The sequence below is a fragment of the Hyalella azteca genome, unplaced genomic scaffold (genome assembly GCF_000764305.2).
Source record: "Hyalella azteca isolate HAZT.00-mixed unplaced genomic scaffold, Hazt_2.0.2 contig15466, whole genome shotgun sequence".
Classification (NCBI taxonomy): domain Eukaryota; kingdom Metazoa; phylum Arthropoda; class Malacostraca; order Amphipoda; family Hyalellidae; genus Hyalella; species Hyalella azteca.
Genome location: NW_025945320.1, coordinates 526611 through 544704, shown reverse-complemented (window position 1 = coordinate 544704; position 18094 = coordinate 526611). Strand labels below are relative to the sequence as shown.

Here is an 18094-nt window from a genome sequence, read left to right as displayed (position 1 = left end):
TAGTCAGGTGCTGAACATCGGTAAATATTTCGATATAATGTTAGGTCTTGTTTAGGTTTTATGTCTGTATTTGAATTTTGACTTTTAAAGTGATTTTATTCATTTTTAGTTTAGTCGAACTGATGATGGAGCTGGACTCCGAAACGTTTTCAATATCGATGTGGTGAATTTTCTTGGCTTTTGCTTTGCTTTTAAATAACGTTCATGCATTGAATTCCGCGTATAGCCTTAAAAGTCGCAAACAAAGCTTAAATCGAAAAAATTATTGCGACCTAAACATTCAGCGTTAGATCAATATAATCATTAAATGATTTTATTAAATAAGTTTATATCACTATTAAATATTGTTGTATTGATTAGCCATTTGTATAAAAGACCACCTCTAAGAGCGATTTACTCTTCCAGTATACAACAAAATATATTTTATTTTTTGAACTTAGTTTTTTGTCCGAAATATTGACTTATTTCAATCAACATATACAAATTATTAATTTTGAGATCGTTTGATTGCTCAACAGCAAATTATCCAAAAATGTAAAGCAGATAAAATTGCAATTAAATTCCCTATACTTCACTGAAAACCTTTCGGAAACCAACACAATTATGGAGTGACATTAAAATTTTAAGCCCCACCTCTAATGCTTTAGATCTGAGCATTTCTATACATGTTAATATACAGATTTTTTTTAGTCCTTCATTGTTCAACTTAAATTCAATCTCCTTCATGTACGTATATTGTTGTTTTCATTATTATGTCATTATTATTATTATTATTATTATTATTATTATTATTATTATTATTATTGCTTGCTTATTTTTCACATTTTGTATATATAATGACAGGGCTTGAACGTGTTTAGAGGAAAAAATTTAGAATTTGCTCGAAAATTTCTTTGTTATTAAATTCTCGATTCATTTTATCAATGCTTCATTTTGAATCCGAAAGTGACAAGTGTTGCTGCTAGAGCGTTACGTTGTTCATTGAAAAGCGGCCACAGCTTCGACTTGCCGGTTTTCGTAACTATGTAGAGTTGAAATATAAACTTAAACTTGAAACTGTCGTGTTCCTGATTCCTGATTAATTCTCTAGAGGTGAAAAAACATAATTCTCAATCATTAAACAATTTTTGAACATAATTGTTTTTCCCTCACATGCAGCTGAATAAAACAATTTGGCCAATTGTTTAAAAATGCATTCCATCATCATCTATCACTACATATGATAATTTCTCTCATGAAATTACTAACAGGTCAATGGCAATGAATAAACGTTGAAAAATATAAAATGGATCGATGTTACTCGATAATTTTTATTTTATCATTCAACAATCTTAGTTGCAATCTTCAACGTGCAACGGGACTTCGATCAAGTTTGTTAGTTTCATTTATTCGGATACTCCATCAATCTATACGATTTCGTCAATAACTTTATATACCATCATATCATGTTTATTTCTAAGTGAAACGCCGGAATTTGATTGCTCAGAGTTTTACGCAGCTGAGTCAACTTCACTTTCAAGCCTTTGCGCTCCGCAATTGTGGATGTCATAGCGAGAACAAGCATGTCGCCTTGTACGCACAAGTGTGCCGGCCATGCTCGGCAGATCGCACAGCTGTGTTGGATACGCTAACTGAAACGGCGCACACTCTATTAATTGTCCATGGAAAATTTCCCGAGCCCTTTCTGAGAGCCGTTAATCTTTTTTGCTTCAGATTTTTGCACATAATTTGACTATTAAAGGATATAATTTATCATTACTCATAGATCATTATAGTTGCTGCATGATAATTTTCACATGAGGACCTCGACGCTGCTGTGGTTTAGCCATGGTTGAGCACTGGCGCCACAGCACGGGCACAGGTGTATTCTCTACCTGCACTTAGCCCGCCATGCGCACAGTTGTCCAAATGAAAGGAAACTTAGTAACTCATGCCAGGGATGCAATGGCAATGAAAAATAACGTTGTCCAGGATATTATATTGCGACCAGCCAGACTGACTTTTATCGCTGTCAGCCGAAGAATACATGGCACAGATGTATAGTGTATGATGCAACTCAGTCCGATTTTTTCAAAAGAATGTACTGTCATAACTATAGTTTATCTGTGAATCTACGGGCATTCATTTTTACACATTTTTTACTCTAATAAGTAATTGTAAAATATATAAGCTACATTTGAAGCAATAATTATAGGAAAATAATCAAATCAAACAGAAACCTTAAATTAATAATTTATTCGATACGTCGACGTGCATGGCGAAACCTAGCTCAAAAACTCTGCCTGTGTTTCTTGAGGCGTGGGTATTGATTTTGTGTTATCTCCGTGCACACGGCTGCTTCTCAGGACTGAGTTGAGATGGTATCATCTGGGAGGCTCTCTTAGAATTTTATATCTCTAATCATCTGAATAGAAAACAAAAGCCTTATAAGATAATATACTCATTGCACTTAGCCGTCCCTTCATGTCCACGCATAAAATGCCACGTGGACAACATCAAATCACCGAACAATTTCTCGAGATTTGTACAATTCAGATTTATATGTTGGATGAAAAAAATGTTGATGAGATAAAGTGACCAAAATTTTTTCCAAGTTAAAAAATTTAGATGATATCACTCGTGATTCACTACTATAACTTGGAAAAAATAATCTTGAATAACAATTACACAAAAAAAATATTTCCGCCACGAATCAGCGAATGTAGAGAAACCCAACATCGCAAGCTGCATTCGTTAACCAAATAAAATAATTGTTCAAATAGCTTCTAAGCCATTACAAGTCCCAAAATAAAAACGATTGTAGCTTTGTTCAATAATTATTATTATGAAGTAAGTTTTGCCTTTGGCACCAAAATTTGAAAACAGTTCATAGCTTCGTAATTAGAGTACCGGTTACAATAGCTTCTAAAAAGTACGATTCATGGAAAAAAGAACATGAATTATTAGAACAACGAACAGTCAAAAAAGTTATGGTCATAGGTTTTCTATCAGAGCTCAAGAATAATCCAAGGGTATGAATGATGCAATCTTACAAAATTTATGCGTCAAATTTCCCTCACAATTATGGAACCCTCGTACCTTGGCAAGCTCGCATCGGCGAAGTCTCCAGGAGCCTCAAATCCATTTAAAAAACCCGCCAGATGATGCTATCTCCCATCATGCATCGGGATCCAACACATCACTTTATTGTCACCAACATGTCGCAAAATTGTAGCCCTGTAGGCTATAATGGTCTATTTAACATATTCAAATGTAACATTCAAGTGTTACCAATCGATGAAAAAAATTATCATGCTACAAACGTCCACTATCACCATCACTAACCATTAATATGAATGTAGAAAATAATTATTAGCAAGTAGAAATAAGAATGTTACGTCCGGCATCATTGCTGAGAGCCAATGAGAAAGCCCCACGCCAAGCCACGTCTGCGACTGTGGGTGTGCAGAGGCCATATCCAGCGCCTCGCTGTCAGTTTGTGAGCAGCGTTGAAGAAATGAGGGTGGCCGTTGTGTTCTTCGCAGTCCTCGTGACGCTTATTGTGGCCGATGAGGCACCATCTGAAGAAGACGTATTGGTCTTGAAAGAGTCCAATTTTAAGGAGACAATATCCGAGAATGAATTCGTTCTTGTTGAATTTTGTGAGTATTTTTATAGATACTTTTAAGTAACTTAGTTTCGTTTGCATTTAGGTTAACCGGGACGCTCCATATGGTATGCCGCTCATGGCAAGGAGTAAGACTGTTTGTTACTTGGGTTGCCGAAGTCGCGATAAACCATGGATGAATCGATTGTATCATTGCTTGTCATGTTATAAATTGAACAATGTATTATGTAGCCCCTCAGTTGTGTACAGTAGGGCCTACACGAGAATTGTGAGAATGACAGTTGACCAAAAGCTGCGTGTTCATCTGGCTTAAATACCATCTGGTCAAGTCCTGTAATCTGCGTCCTGCACTTGCCTCCTAGTCATATCACGTATCCTTATTCTTAGTTAGCCTACCTAACTTGTGCGTGGACTCGTAGCCGCTCGTAGCATAGGATTAGGAGTTAATACAGAAGGAAACGCGTGCAATACCAAATTCCTACATCACGATACTATTGACTTTTATGTGACCGCCGACTGACCGGTGTTTTTCGCTTGTAGATAGCTACCTAGTTTCTTCTTGCTCTCTCCGGCAATTCTTTTTAACAACTCTAGAGAATGAGTTTCCTCTTACAACAATCGTAGACCAACTTATCGCTTTCGTGCCGAAACATTGCTGCGTAGTGTTTTAGTGCGTACGCGATCATTCATAGCAACCTGCGGCCTGCCGTGACGTGAATTAATTATCAAAGAAACGGGTTAATGTTGACGTGACGACGCCAGTCTTTACAAAGCTGCAGCCTTGAATGAAGCAATCTGCCCACACGGTCTAGCAGCCTCTTACATGTCCAGGATGATGTCCTGTTAAGTTGGCTGAATCTTCGCTGCTGAAAATCGCACGCGATAAAATGAGCGTGTAAAGAATGTTCAAAAGTAGGAAGATGGGAATTTTACTCGCATATAATTTAGTCGTCCATCTATACTTTCAATTTAGATTTTACCGCCAAAAACCTCGTGCATCGACCGATTAGCTAATTAGTGAGCGTGTTAATTGACTTCTTGAGTTAGATCTGTTGGAGTTTTTCATCTGTCATATCTCTTGAAATAATTCAACATATTCGATTCTACTTGTAACTACTTCTTCTGCCGATGGTAATATTGATATGATGCTTGGATGCTCTTATCTGTAACACCTGTGCTGACCGGCCTATTGATTTCGGTCGCGGTACCTAACAGTCTGAACACCTGTGCGGTCTGGCAGAGAGAAACACGATCGTCCAAACATTGATACCGTATTTCACTACATAGGAATCTAGATCCCTACATATGATACTGTCATGAATGCAGCCGCCTGTGGTCGGCTGTTGTCCAGCCAAATGTTTGTTTCGCATGCAGTTGACCATTTTCTGTTACTTCAATTGCCGATCAGAATTTTTCCACATTTACATAGTTGACGTTTCCCGGATACTCCGAGTAGGGCATATCGCATTTTTTCACAGAAGTAGTAGCAATATCTTGCGAAGGAATAACACCAATGTGTAACAATAATGCATTATATTGGTAAGATAGGCTACGTCATCTCTAGATGTTGGTCATTGGTTTATCCTATATAAATAGGAAAAACCAATCAACAGTTGAAATAGATTTTTAAATTGCTAAACATAAATTAGATTTAAAAACACAAAACTTTTTTCCATATTTTGAAATTTGAATCGGGACACAAATTATAAATTTCAGCGTTCTATGTTTAATGTATGTAATTGGGATTAAATAGGCCTACTCTAATTAGCTTTCAATTGTTAATTATAAAGGATATTTGGATAAAAGTATTCTAAAATTGCTCGTCATAGGGACCAGGGACACACCAGGCTGCCCTTATACTAGTTTAAAACACTGTAGAATAAATTTAATTGAATGAAAACATAACGTCGATTAGCCCATTTCGGTTTTTAGCTTCAGTATTCGAAATTCGGTTGATAATTTATATTATTCAGCTGATACACATGAAACCGTGTTATTTTCTGCCGCGGGTATGATTTGTAGTTTTACATCTACGCATAGTTTAGTGTAGTGTTTAATAGCGCTGAACGTTTTCAATCGAGTGTTTCACGTCTGTTGATTATTCAAACTTTTCAATTAAAGTCGAGTCCGATGCAAGCGATAATTTTCCTATGGGGAAAACTATTAATTTTGTTCAATGCAATCATCTTAACGTATCTTTTTATTAGTTGTAAAGTGATAGTTTTCTATCGTAGTTGGTTCAATCAGCTAATGATAGATAGGAATGCCTAAACAGTTCTTTATAAAAAAGTTCTACGTGCCTTTTTCTTTGATTCTTATCTTTTCATGAATGGTTTTTCTTTGTCGTGGATTTGACTGGCATAATCAATGTTACTCGCGTGATCACGTCTGTTGTGTAACAATAACCCGTAATTGCTCCAACACGATAGAGCTTGGTTGACTTTCCCTTTTAGTAATGACGATATTTTCTTTCAATTATGATGGATGCACTTAATTACACTTCAATGCCGAATATAAATCAGTACTCGCTTGGATAACCACTTGTTTATTCGATATTCTTGCACAACAATGGTAGTCGAGTTTACGAAAAATAATTTAATAATAGAACGTAGGCCCGCGTTCGAATCATTCATGTAACACGTGGCTTTAGCCAGAGGCGGCCACGCCCAGAGATCACGTTGGAGTTGAAGAAAGAGAGCGTGTTCGTCTCCTAGCCTCTGAGAGGAGCTCTGTCATGAGAGCCGCTGTGTTACGCTACAACAGCTCTGCTATTCCTGTATTTCCTTACGCTACAACAGCTCTGCTATTCCTGTATTTCCTTACACTACAACAGCTCTGCTATCCCTGTATTTCCTTCCGCTACAACAGCTCTGCTATCCCTGTATTTCCTTCCACTACAACAACTCTGCTATCCCTGTATTTCCTTACACTATAACAGCTCTGCTATTCCTGTATTTCTTTACGCTATAACAGCTCTGCTATTCCTGTATTTCCTTACACAACAGCACTGATATTCCTGTATTTCTTTACGCTATAACAGCTCTGCTATTCTTATATTTCCTTACGCTCTATATGAATTTTGTAGACGCATATCGGATGATCCCATGATGATGTTTACTGTAGAGACGTCAATTTGTCAAAGTTCCGCTATCCAGCCGCGAATCCGTTGCTGGGTATTGTATTAATCTCAAATTCCACACCACGCAAAGGTTTTCTCCTTTCCTCAATTTTATCCTCATGATTTTTTCTGTGTTCGTAGCTGATTATACTCTGAAGATTAGAAATTTCACTATAGTAATGCATAAACTCGTAACCATGGCCTTAGGCACACCGATCGACGTCTACCATACATTGAAATTCGTACTCCCGTTACGATGTCTAACGTTGTTGCGTGGACTTATGAGGGAGCGAGGTAAACGACCGAGGCAGTGGATGTATCTGCGTGCGTACGTCGCGTCGTGTGCAGGGACACGTATCGCTGCTGCTGCGGCGATCAGACTGCCTGCTGCTGTGGGGACGTAGTGCAAACAAGGGCTTTTTCTGATTTTGCTTACTGAATTGTATTGGTGCAGAAGATCTTGAATATTAGCCTAGGTCGTGATTGAGGTTGTTGAACTATAATATTATATCATCACTAATTAGATCAAATGAGTAATCATGTAATGGCGGACTTTTTTATACCATGGCAGCCTTTTTCCTGTGCAAAGATGGACTTTTTTCAACTTGCCATTAGTGTTTAAATACATTCCAAATTACTGATTCAACTTTTGATTTACAGACGCTCCGTGGTGTGGACACTGCAAGGCCCTGGCCCCAGAATACGCTAAAGCCGCCACCGCCCTCAAGGAACAAGGCTCTGCCATCAAACTCGCGAAGGTTGACGCCACAGAAGAGACGAGCCTTGCCGAGGAGAGTGGCGTGAGAGGCTATCCTACCCTCAAGTTCTACCGCAATGGAGAACCCATTGACTACAGCGGCGGCAGAACATCTGACGAGATCGTCAGCTGGCTTCTGAAGAAAACTGGCCCTCCTGCGAAAACTATCGCCACGGTTGAAGATGCAAAGACTTTCATCGAATCCAAGAGCGTGACAATTGTGGGCTTCTTTAAGGATCAGGAATCCACTGATGCGAAGGAGTTCCTCGCCACCGCCGCTGCCATGGATGATCATCCTTTTGCTATTACTTCCGATGATGCCGTTTTCTCAGAGTACTCTGCCAAGGACGGTTCTATCGTTCTATTCAAGGAGTTCGATGAAAAGAAGAATGTGTTCGAAGGTGAAGTGAAGAAAGAAGACGTACAGAAGTTCATTGCTGGCAACGCTCTTCCCTTAGTTGTTGATTTCAACCACGAAACTGCATCGAAAATCTTCAGCGGTGACATCAAATCCCACCTTCTGATCTTCTTGTCCAAGGAGGCTGGTCACTACGACAAATACGCTGATATTGCTCGTGCTGTTGCCAAGGACTACAGGGGCAAGGTGCTCTTCGTCACCATCAATACCGACGAAGAAGATCACGGTCGCATCCTCGAGTTCTTCGGCATGACCAAGGAAGAAGTAAGTCTCAATGAATTTGTTGTTATATCTCCTGCATCCCGGTCTCAAGTTATGGGTATTTGATTTTAGATTTTTCAGCGGCTTATACCACTTTCCTGCCTTATTCGAGCATTTTGTAATTCATTAAGGTTTCTTAATCTAAAAGCAGCTCTCGATCGTCAACTCGTGTTTAGTTGATACCAGCAAGTTATCCGGGGATTGATAAACCCTGCTATTTTTTAGTCCCGTCATCCCGAATCTCATTAATATTTATTAAATTTATGCATGCTTAGCTACGAGACTCGTTAATGCCAAATTTGCATTGAATAGAGAACTCTCATTTGGCCTTGGTTTAAAAAAATTCATAGATAGAAATGGAAAATTGTAAACTTTTATCCCATGTTTTCCTCCCAGTTATTCAATGCCTTGCTAATCTCCCACTAGGAAATAAATTTTCAGATTCTGGTGATATCAGGACATTGGGTTTGGGTACGCGCCCTGTAAGCCCTTGTACTATTTACGGCACCAGGTTTCAAACACCCAAACCTTGATAAATTAATACGAGATAGGATGTTTCTTGATATGGAGTTCCTCGTTTCAAGTTGACAGGTGTTTAATATCTTATTATACCGCTAGGTTCCCGGCCTGCGCATCATCAAGCTGGAAGAGGACATGGCCAAGTACAAGCCCGAGAGCTACGACATCACTGAGGACAACCTTCGCACCACCGTCGATCTCTTCTTGGAAGGCAAACTGAAGCAACACCTTCTCTCACAAGAGCTTCCTGCCGACTGGAACGATCAACCTGTCAAAGTGAGCGAGACGGACCACATACTTTTTGCCAATGCCGTTCCTTTGTTTCAAAACGGTTCATAGGCTTTCAATATTAATACGAAACATTTCGGTTCGTGCAATATGATAGTTCGTCTGTGGGTTGTATTGAAAGGTTGTGGAATGATGTAAAAACTGAGGATTTTTTAGAAAGAGAATCCTCAGTTAATTGGGTTGTATCGTGATTTTCCGGCACGGTAGGAAGTCAGAAGCAAAAATAGGAATAGTTGAGATATGATTAAAAATAACCGCACTGAAAAAAGCTATTACTTGGGAAAAATAACAAGGGTAATAAACTATTTGAAACAGAAGCCTTCGGCAAAATTAAAAATCGACGCGCTCTAATGGTCGCTCGATACGATTTGCGTTTCTTCGTCTAATTTTAGATTAATGAAATTCTGTGGGATTCTGTTTTCAGTACGTAATTGAGCGTAATGTTCACAACCCTCAATATAACCTCCGTACGATAAAATCTCGCCAACCAGAATAACGTTATCTAACAGACAGTTGTGGCAGCGCTGTTCAAATATTGTGCCAGTAATACAGTATCTGTGCTCAGGGGCCACGTTATTTTCTTCACAATTCCATAGAAAGCCACAGCGAGATCCTAAAATTAAATAATCTGCTATAATTGTAAATAAATTTTCTCTGTGTTAAAGTCGAGTCATTTTTCTAACTGAAAATCATTTCTAAAGATTGATCGAGTAGTCACTCTGCACCTTAAAAGCTGCTCTAATGTGCATCAGCTCGAATGTGTTTCATGGCTGACAAGAATGTCTGAATAAATATCTCTGTAAAATTCATTCACATTGTTGATTTCATTCACGACAGGTTTTAGTGTCGAGAAATTTCGAGGAAATCGCCTTCGACAAGACCAAGGACGTGCTTGTAGAGTTCTACGCCCCGTGGTGCGGCCACTGCAAGCAGCTGGCTCCCATTTACGACCAGCTGGCAGAGAAGTTCAAGGACAGATCTGATATCGTGATCGCCAAGATGGACGCCACCGTCAACGAACTGGAGCATTTCGCTGCAGGTTGTCGATTACAACGGAGCCCGCACTCTCGAAGCCTTGTCCGATTTCTTGGAAGGAAAAGTTGAAGAAACTCCGGTGAGTATTTTTTTTAGTTTTTATATTGAGCGGTTCTGCCGGATTTATTTATTCTGAGCTTCATTGATTGTGATAATAATGGAAACTAATTTTGTTGACTCGTGTATTTTAGATCCCAATTTGATAAAATTGGCCGAAGGACTGATCTGAAATTGGTTGAAGTGGTCGTGTGGTGTTGAACGTACATTTGTAGTTAGGGTCTTTCGAGTGAGAACTTTCTTTTTTAATTCCGTGTATATATTTCTATCATGCCAATAAGTTATCTATAATATGATCTGTTCTAGCTGCGCTTGTTATTTTCATATAAATATCGAAGTTTATTTGTGTCTGCCACTTGAGATGGATAGCGATCTTGATCAGATAGCGACAGCGCTCCTCGGATGATAACGTTTTCCGCAATTTTTCCTCCTGCTTTTATAATTTTTGCTTTTCTTATTGTTCGCGGAATATCATCGATGTTTGAACATCGCAGCGAAAATTCTCAATTATCAATGCAATGGCTGTCGTTTGTACATCGGCGTATAATCTACTAAACTGTACCTTTAACGAGATGGTATTTGCGTTTATTTTGATTTAAGATCGCTCACTTTTCTAATGGCACTGTGACACTTCCTCTATCTAAAATTATGAGGCTTTCCGTTGTTGATTTGTACGTGTACTTGTTTTTACAGGACGAAGAAGAAGTAGATGAAGAGGATGATGTGCCTACGAAGGATGAGCTCTAAGCATTCCCCGGAACAAGATTTGTTGAGCGTCATTGTAATTATATCACGTAAAATAGTAGTTGGTCTTAGACAAGAGATCTTCCATCGTTTCAGGAGCACAGACTAGCGCAATTTAACCAATTATTGTAATTCTACTCATCGGCATTGACAGAGAACTTGTGTTTTTTGCTGCCGTGTTGTTGGATATTCTTGCTATATTTTTATTAAAATAAAGTTGCGGCTGCCATCCCTAACGCTATTGAGTGTGGCCTTATTGTCAACACATAAATATAATAAGAGAACACCAGCCATACCATAGAATTTATTCTTCCAGCCATGGAAGATTCAATGGTTGTGGGGGCATTATTACGCGTGCTACACTTGTACAGTTAACATTGAATTTCGACTATTGTTTGGCCTTTGTTAATTCCTTTGTCCCCTTTCGGGTTCTGCATAATAGAGCTTGATCATTTCTTTCTAGTTTTGATTTGTGTTCGGTGTTTAAAAGGAGCTGCGAATGCTGCAAGAGTTAAGTGTGCACAGGACTTACGAGCGCGTGCGAGTTAGGTGTGTGTGGTGACAGCGAGGTAATTTTTCAGTAAAATTTTCTATAAAAATTTGTTTTCTTTGCTAAAACCTCTATGAAGCTGGCGATTTTTTTTTCTCGGGAAACTCAACACAGATAGTGGATTGTAGAGGCAGAATATTACCTTGATTATTAAATTTGTGGGGTTACGAAATGAAGTTAGCGATATAGGCAACTGACAATTTATTTAAAAACTGGGAAAACAAGCCGTTCGTGCCAGTACGAGTATGTCCGCGTTAATGAACTCGAGTCCGCTGCGTGCTCATTTCGACAAAATTTCATTCATAGACTGGGTAAGACTTGCCAGTTGACGGTCGGTGTGAATTTATTCGTTATTCCCTTGTAAAAATTTACCGATCCTTGAATGATTAGACAAAGAACTCATCATTTTTAGAGGCAGTGCCTCGCAACCTTTGTGTGAAAGGGTGTCATTTTGTGGTTCAGTTCAGAAGTCACCGTCAGCCTTCTGGTGACTGCTTACCCCAATACTATATGCATTTGTTGTTCATTGACCCTTCACGTACTTTAATTGTACATAATTAAAATGTACCGTTTGAATTCATCGGTGGGCCCTCTGAAGCCAAAAAATGGATTGTGACAAAGGTTTGGATATCTCATTGTTGCGTACATGGCGGAAATTATCACATAGAGGTGAACAACAGTTCTAAATAAGTGAGTTCAAACCTCAAATGGGATTTCGTACCGCATGATGAACATTTTCATTCTGTCTGTAGATACTTTAAAATAGGGTACACACTGCTTAAAGGTTTTTATGTCAACTTCCCCAAGTAGCCAAACAACACACGTTTTATTACTACGACTGTTTCCCTAATAGCCTTAGTCTGTTAGAATTTAAAATTCACCACCGATTAAAGGTCAAGAAAACGATAAGTAAATTAACCATATTCGCCATTCACCAACCGTTTTCATTGATTATATGGTGAATATACATTACGTTTTTTATTGCTCTCTAATTCTCGTTGAACTGTTTCCTTGTGATACTTCATCACATCTCATACCGGTAAGTTGCTTTCTTTGTTGTTCACAAGTCACGGGAATAGTTTTATCAAACAATGATTGCAATTGTGAAAAAGAACAAATGTACGTGCAGAATGATAAAAAGGGGAAATGTGAGGTTAAAAAAACCTTTAATAATCAAGCGATGACAGATAAGTTAATGTTGACCACTACGATTGGTTCATCGTATGACTTGCCGAGTAGGTACGCACAGTCATGGTTGTACTAGTAGATCGCACAGTAACATAGTTAACTTGTGCTAAAATTATCATCAAATCTGATATATTTCCAGTTTTAGCGGACAAAAAATATTCCGAATATGTTTTGTATTTGTATCGTGGCCTACGTTCGGATGAAATCGAATACTATTCGTAATCAATGCCGCCGATTTACCCATGGTTGAATTAATACATTCATTGATACATTGTTTTACTTTGTTGTTTGATACATACATTGGTTGAATTAATACATTGTACTAATTCAACCATGGATTTACCTACCTAGAAAATTTGTTTTTGCTTCCAAATAATACAAGTTCCAAAATTTCTTGGGATGCATAATACCTAAATTACATATTATTGCCTCAAATGGGTTTCCCATATCTCAAGTGTATCACTATAGCTTTGCCCTCATTGGAGACACCCGAGATTACAAAGTTCATTCGCTTTCCCAGACTGGTGGTGGACTGGTGGTGCAGCGAAGCAATATCGAGACAGTCGACGTTCAAGCATCGCGAAGTGTAGAGCTGGTGCATTGAGCGATTCTCACTCCGCCGATTTGTACACTTGAATGAATGTAGTCTTGTTTACACCTTTCATCACAATTATTTTAACGCATGCTCATCTTGTGGTTGCTAACAAGTAACAACATCCGATTTTAATGATTCCTATTTACAGCTTAACAGGCTCTTTGTTTCTGGTCTTTTGTTACTGATCTCGTACAAGCTGAATGCAACTGCTACGGTCGCCGAGATTATGTGGTTGTTGAAGGTCATATTGTTCATGAGCCAGGGGGCGTAGCAAGGGGTTGGGGGTTGAGCTGTCTTCGATTCCCAAAGTACCCATTGAACTTAACTCCCAGTTTCAGTTTCAGGGTCTCAATTGGGCATGTTTCAGATCTGTAATTAATTTAATAATTGTCAACTATTTTTAAATAATGTCTGTTGATATTACTAACATGACGGCTCTTTTTAAATGATGCCCAACGCCTGTTGTTGATATCGCACACTTTGAAACTTGTGCCTGATTTCAGCTGTTTCGTAAAAATATTCTGAATATGGCAGCCTTCTAGTTGATCTTTGTTTTAAAGTCGCAATTTTTTAGCTCCATCATGCATATTTTCATAATTATGGTACCTTCTGTGCCTATTTCATTTTGAGTTTCAGGAAAGCTGTTTCGTAACACATATTAAATCACAATCTTTTTTTCATGCCTCCAGTCCCCTTGAAATTTATTCTGAAATTATTTTCAACTGGAAGTTGCGCGCTTACAGGCAGAACTTCTATCTCAGTTTCAAGAGATTTGCCTCATCGTTAGAGGCTACTTAATAGGTAGTAATCTACTGCAACCCTTCACGATGCTCGCAGCAATTATCGTGATTTTGCTGACTCTTGTTGGAGTCAAGCTAGTTCAATGGGTACGAATCAGGCGTTACGAGCAAGAATTCTTCAAGAGGTGAGTCGTTATCAGTAGTCGCGTTCTTTATTGATAGGTGTTTTTCCTCCTCAATACCTATGTTTTGAAATACACGCATATTCTGCATTACAAATTATCTTGTCGGAATTGTTGGATCATCTTAACTTTGTGATCTTCTTGCAGGATTGGAGTTCCTTACGTGAAACCGCATTTGGTGTTTGGCAGCAACCACATCCTCAGGGACCGCTCCAATACGCAGATGGCTGTCATCACCAAATGGCGTGAAGAACTCGGCGAAGTTTTTGGATTCTTTTCTGGAGGGCGGCCCAGCCTGGTTGTGTCTGACTTAAACATGGTTCGGCAAATTCTCATTAAAGATTTTCATCTGTTCTCAAATCGCCCTTCTATGGTGATTAAGGCGGAACCTGTGATCACGACGCTTGTAGGTTTACGCGACCAGCGTTGGAAAGACGTGAGAGCGCTGTTGACGCCAACATTTTCGATGACAAAAATGAAACTCATGGCTGGAATCATGAATGAAAAGATTGATACGTTGTTGAGCATCTTCGAGGAGCACGTCGAATCGCAAAAAACAATTGAACTTTACTCCTCGTTTCAAGGCATGACTCTAGACGTTATTTGCGAGTGCGCGTTGGCCATTAAATCTAATTGTCAACGAAATCAGAACGATAAGCTTCTTCAGGCCGTCCGTGGCTTCCTACAGAATGCAGTGAATAACTTCATAATGTTAGCAATATACTTCCCATTTTTTGGCATGCTACTGTCGGTGCTCAGCAATAAGCTTGCATTTTCAGGACGAATGACGAACATGATAGTGAAACACTTGAAGCAAGTGATAAAAATGAGGCGAAATAATGTTGGCGAGAAAACAGTGGACGTGCTGCAGATGATGCTCGAGGCATCGGAAACTATCATCGAGGAAAAGGTTGGGAAAGAAGCGTTGAGTGCCATACCAAGCAGAAAAGTTCTCTCTGACAACGAAATCATTGCCAACGCTTGGGTGTTCTTGCTGGGAGGCTTCGAGACCACCGCAAACGCTTTGACCTTCACGTGCTACCTCCTGTCCAAGCATAAGAATTACCAGGACCAGCTCTACCACGAGATAATTTCTGTTGTCAAAGTAATTATCAAAACAGTACATCTTAAAACGGCATATAAATTAATTTCCAAATATTATTCACGCGAATCTTAAAGAGCATGTTAACATCTAATGGTGATTCTTAGTCCATTGAGATGGAATGAGAGATAAGAAGTAGTATTCTATACTTGATATAACTTGACGCTTCTTGAGAAATATAAGGTCTTAATTCGAGTCAAACATTTTTGATGCATCACTGTTTTCAGGACCCGACATGTGCCGTGACATACGAGCACGTGTCAGAGATGAAACTCCTGGATCAGATCCTCAGTGAGAGCCTGAGACTCTACCCTCCCGTGGTGACCTTCATCATAAGAGAAGCTTCAGAAGATACCCAGGTAATTCAGGTCTGAGTTGCGAAATTGCTCCGCTCATCTTCACCAGAGTCTCATAAACAAATGCAAGCGAGCTTGAAATATCGGTTTCCCTCCTTCAAAATAATTTCAGGATATTATTTTCTAACTAAGACCTTTCTCATGAGTCGGCCAGTCATGTAGGGCACTCGATGTGTATATTCATGATCCCTATCAGATGTTAGCGCTGCCATAGCGCTCGGTAATATAGTGCTGTTATAGCGCTATTTGTTATTATTTTCTAACAAAACCTTTCTTACGAGTCGGCCAGTCGTGCAAGGCACTCGATGTGTATATCCATCATCCCCATCAGATGCTAGCGCTGCCATAGCGCTTGATAATGTAGTGCTGTTATAGCGCTAGGATTGATACCTATAACTTATAAGCGCTGTTATATTACAGGTGGGGAGCGTGACCATCCCCAAGAACACTGGCATCCTCATACCAATCTGGGACATTCACAGGGATCCAAAACATTGGCCTGATCCTGAGAAGTTCGACCCTTCGCGGTATATTATTATTTTTAAATTATTATATTATATTATCTATTCATGGAGAGATGGTCCCGAAAGCTCCCTGTGATCCATAGTATATATGGCCTCTAAATGAAACTTGCAATGAAATTTGTCGGAAAATATTGCTTCTCTATTGTAATAATTGAAAATTCCTTTAGAGAATCACGTCCCACTTATCGTCAATTCTGAGCTAATTATTGAAAGAAAGTCAAATCTTGATATTCAATTTCTACGATATTATTAGTAAAGAAATTTTAATATCATCTGAGACTCCCAGTTTCTTGGTATTAATGATAATGATATTAAAATTGCAAAGAAAATCTTCTATAATAATTTTTAATGTTATTTTATGATTTTCAGTTTCTCGGCCTCGTCGAAGGCGAACAGCACCCGCCACCCGATGGCTTACCTGCCTTTTGGAGCAGGGCCGCGAAACTGCGTCGGCATGCGCTTCGGCCAACTCGAGGCCAAACTTGCTCTGGCTAAGATCATTCTAAACTATGAGTGAGTCGTTGGTGATAGCATGAATGTCTTGCTAAGATCATTTAAGGATCATTCTAAACTATGAGTGAGTCGTTGGTGATAGCAAGAATGTCTTGCTAAGATCATTCAAGATCATTCTAAATTATGAGTGAGTCGTTGTTTACGACGTGAATGTCTTACTAAGATCATTCTAAACTATGAGTGAGTCGTTGGTGATAGCGTGAATGTCTTGCTCAGATCATTCTAAATTATGAGTGAGTCATTGGTATTGACGTGAATGTCTTGCTAAGATCATTCTAAATTATGAGTGAGTCGTTGGTAATGACGTGAATGTCTTGTTAAGATCATTTAAGATCATCCTAAACTATGAGTGAGTCGTTGGTAACTTGGTAGTGATGTGTATGTCTCATATATATAGGCCGCTATAATGCCGAATATAGGCCGCTATAATGCCGAATCCCCATTGTAAATGCGACAAGATTTATCCCCTTGCATGTTTGCCTGATATGTTTTCTTTTCTTGTAGTCTTAAATTTGCTTCAAGTTACGATGAAAGCATTCAAACCGCATGCTAAAATTTTTCTGAAAGAACTCAACCTCTTAAAAAACGAAATTTTCTAATGATTTAAATTAAGCTCCGATTCAAATACGGTGTTCGTGAAGAGAAATATGAGTTTTTGTGATTATTAACTGATTAGATAACCGATTTTATAGATTAGACCTGGCGCCCGAAACGGAGGACCCTCCTCCTCTGACAGTGCCATCTGTAGCGATCAACCCTGCACGTGGCATCTTCATGGCCCTGCGGCGTAGATCGACACCAACCCCGACCAATCCATGAGACTAGTCGTCCTAAGTAACCATCGTACTTCTCCAACGAAGTCATTCCCTGGTCCAATCCATGAGACTAGTCGTCCTGCGTAACCATCGTACTTCTCCAACGAAGTCCTACCTTGTCCAATCCATGAGACTAGTCGTCCTAAGGAATCATCGTACCTCTCCAACGAAGTCCTACCTTGTCCAATCCATGAGAATAGTGTCTTAAAGAATCAGTGTACCTCTCCAATGAAACCCTACCCTGACGAACCTATGAGACTAGTCATCCTAGGGTGTCATGTTAAATCAAATGTAGTATTCCTGCCATGAGAAAGAATGCTCTGCCATGAGAAAGAATATTCATGAAGCTCTGTCGTCATGAATGTTATTCTTATGAAGAAGCATGCAACAATAGACATTCCTTCCATATATAATGCCAAGAATAATGTTCAATAAAACGATGCTCAATTTTTTTGTTGAGAAATAGTTGCGTTGGGGCCGCATCATAGTTGAACTAGTCAACCTTGGGCTTGAGTAACCTCAGTAGAGTACCGTAACCTCAGGAGAATAGAAATGTTGTTTACTTGGCGGAGCTGTTTCATAAAATCGCATGCACGTATAATTATTAAAAAATTTAACAGTTCGATTGATATTTTCAAGTCCACCAATATTAACAATAAATAATTTACGATTTTTGTTTACTGCATTGCTCGTTAGAGTTTTTAACGTTTTGTTACCAGTTACTC

General features: G+C 39.0%; 2 protein-coding genes across 2 annotated transcripts; both read left to right on the top strand.

The window, feature by feature from the left end:
- Window positions 1-3457: 3457 nt before the first annotated feature.
- Window positions 3458-11405, top strand: LOC108679131 (protein disulfide-isomerase-like). Its single transcript, XM_018167716.2, is given in 6 exon segments — window positions 3458-3641; window positions 7386-8164; window positions 8780-8956; window positions 9806-9996; window positions 9998-10082; window positions 10754-11405. Coding segments are annotated over 6 exon segments (1431 nt in total). The 5' UTR covers window positions 3458-3496; the 3' UTR covers window positions 10808-11405.
- A 2426-nt stretch (window positions 11406-13831) lies between these two features.
- Window positions 13832-17991, top strand: LOC108679136 (cytochrome P450 3A24). The gene is made up of 6 exons (XM_018167719.1): window positions 13832-14062; window positions 14207-15164; window positions 15389-15520; window positions 15938-16044; window positions 16411-16554; window positions 17247-17991. The coding sequence occupies exons 1-6, from the start codon at window positions 13965-13967 to the stop codon at window positions 17371-17373; spliced, it is 1566 nt and encodes a 521-aa protein (XP_018023208.1). The 5' UTR covers window positions 13832-13964; the 3' UTR covers window positions 17374-17991.
- Window positions 17992-18094: the final 103 nt, after the last annotated feature.

Excerpts from the sequence above, each read along its gene's own strand:
- LOC108679136 (XM_018167719.1), top strand. The coding sequence starts at position 13,965 with ATGCTCGCAGCAATTATCGTGATTTTGCTGACTCTTGTTGGAGTCAAG. Across the intron at positions 15,165-15,388 it reads AGATAATTTCTGTTGTCAAA|GACCCGACATGTGCCGTGAC; the intron begins GTAATTATCAAA and ends CACTGTTTTCAG. Across the intron at positions 16,555-17,246 it reads AAGATCATTCTAAACTATGA|ATTAGACCTGGCGCCCGAAA; the intron begins GTGAGTCGTTGG and ends CCGATTTTATAG.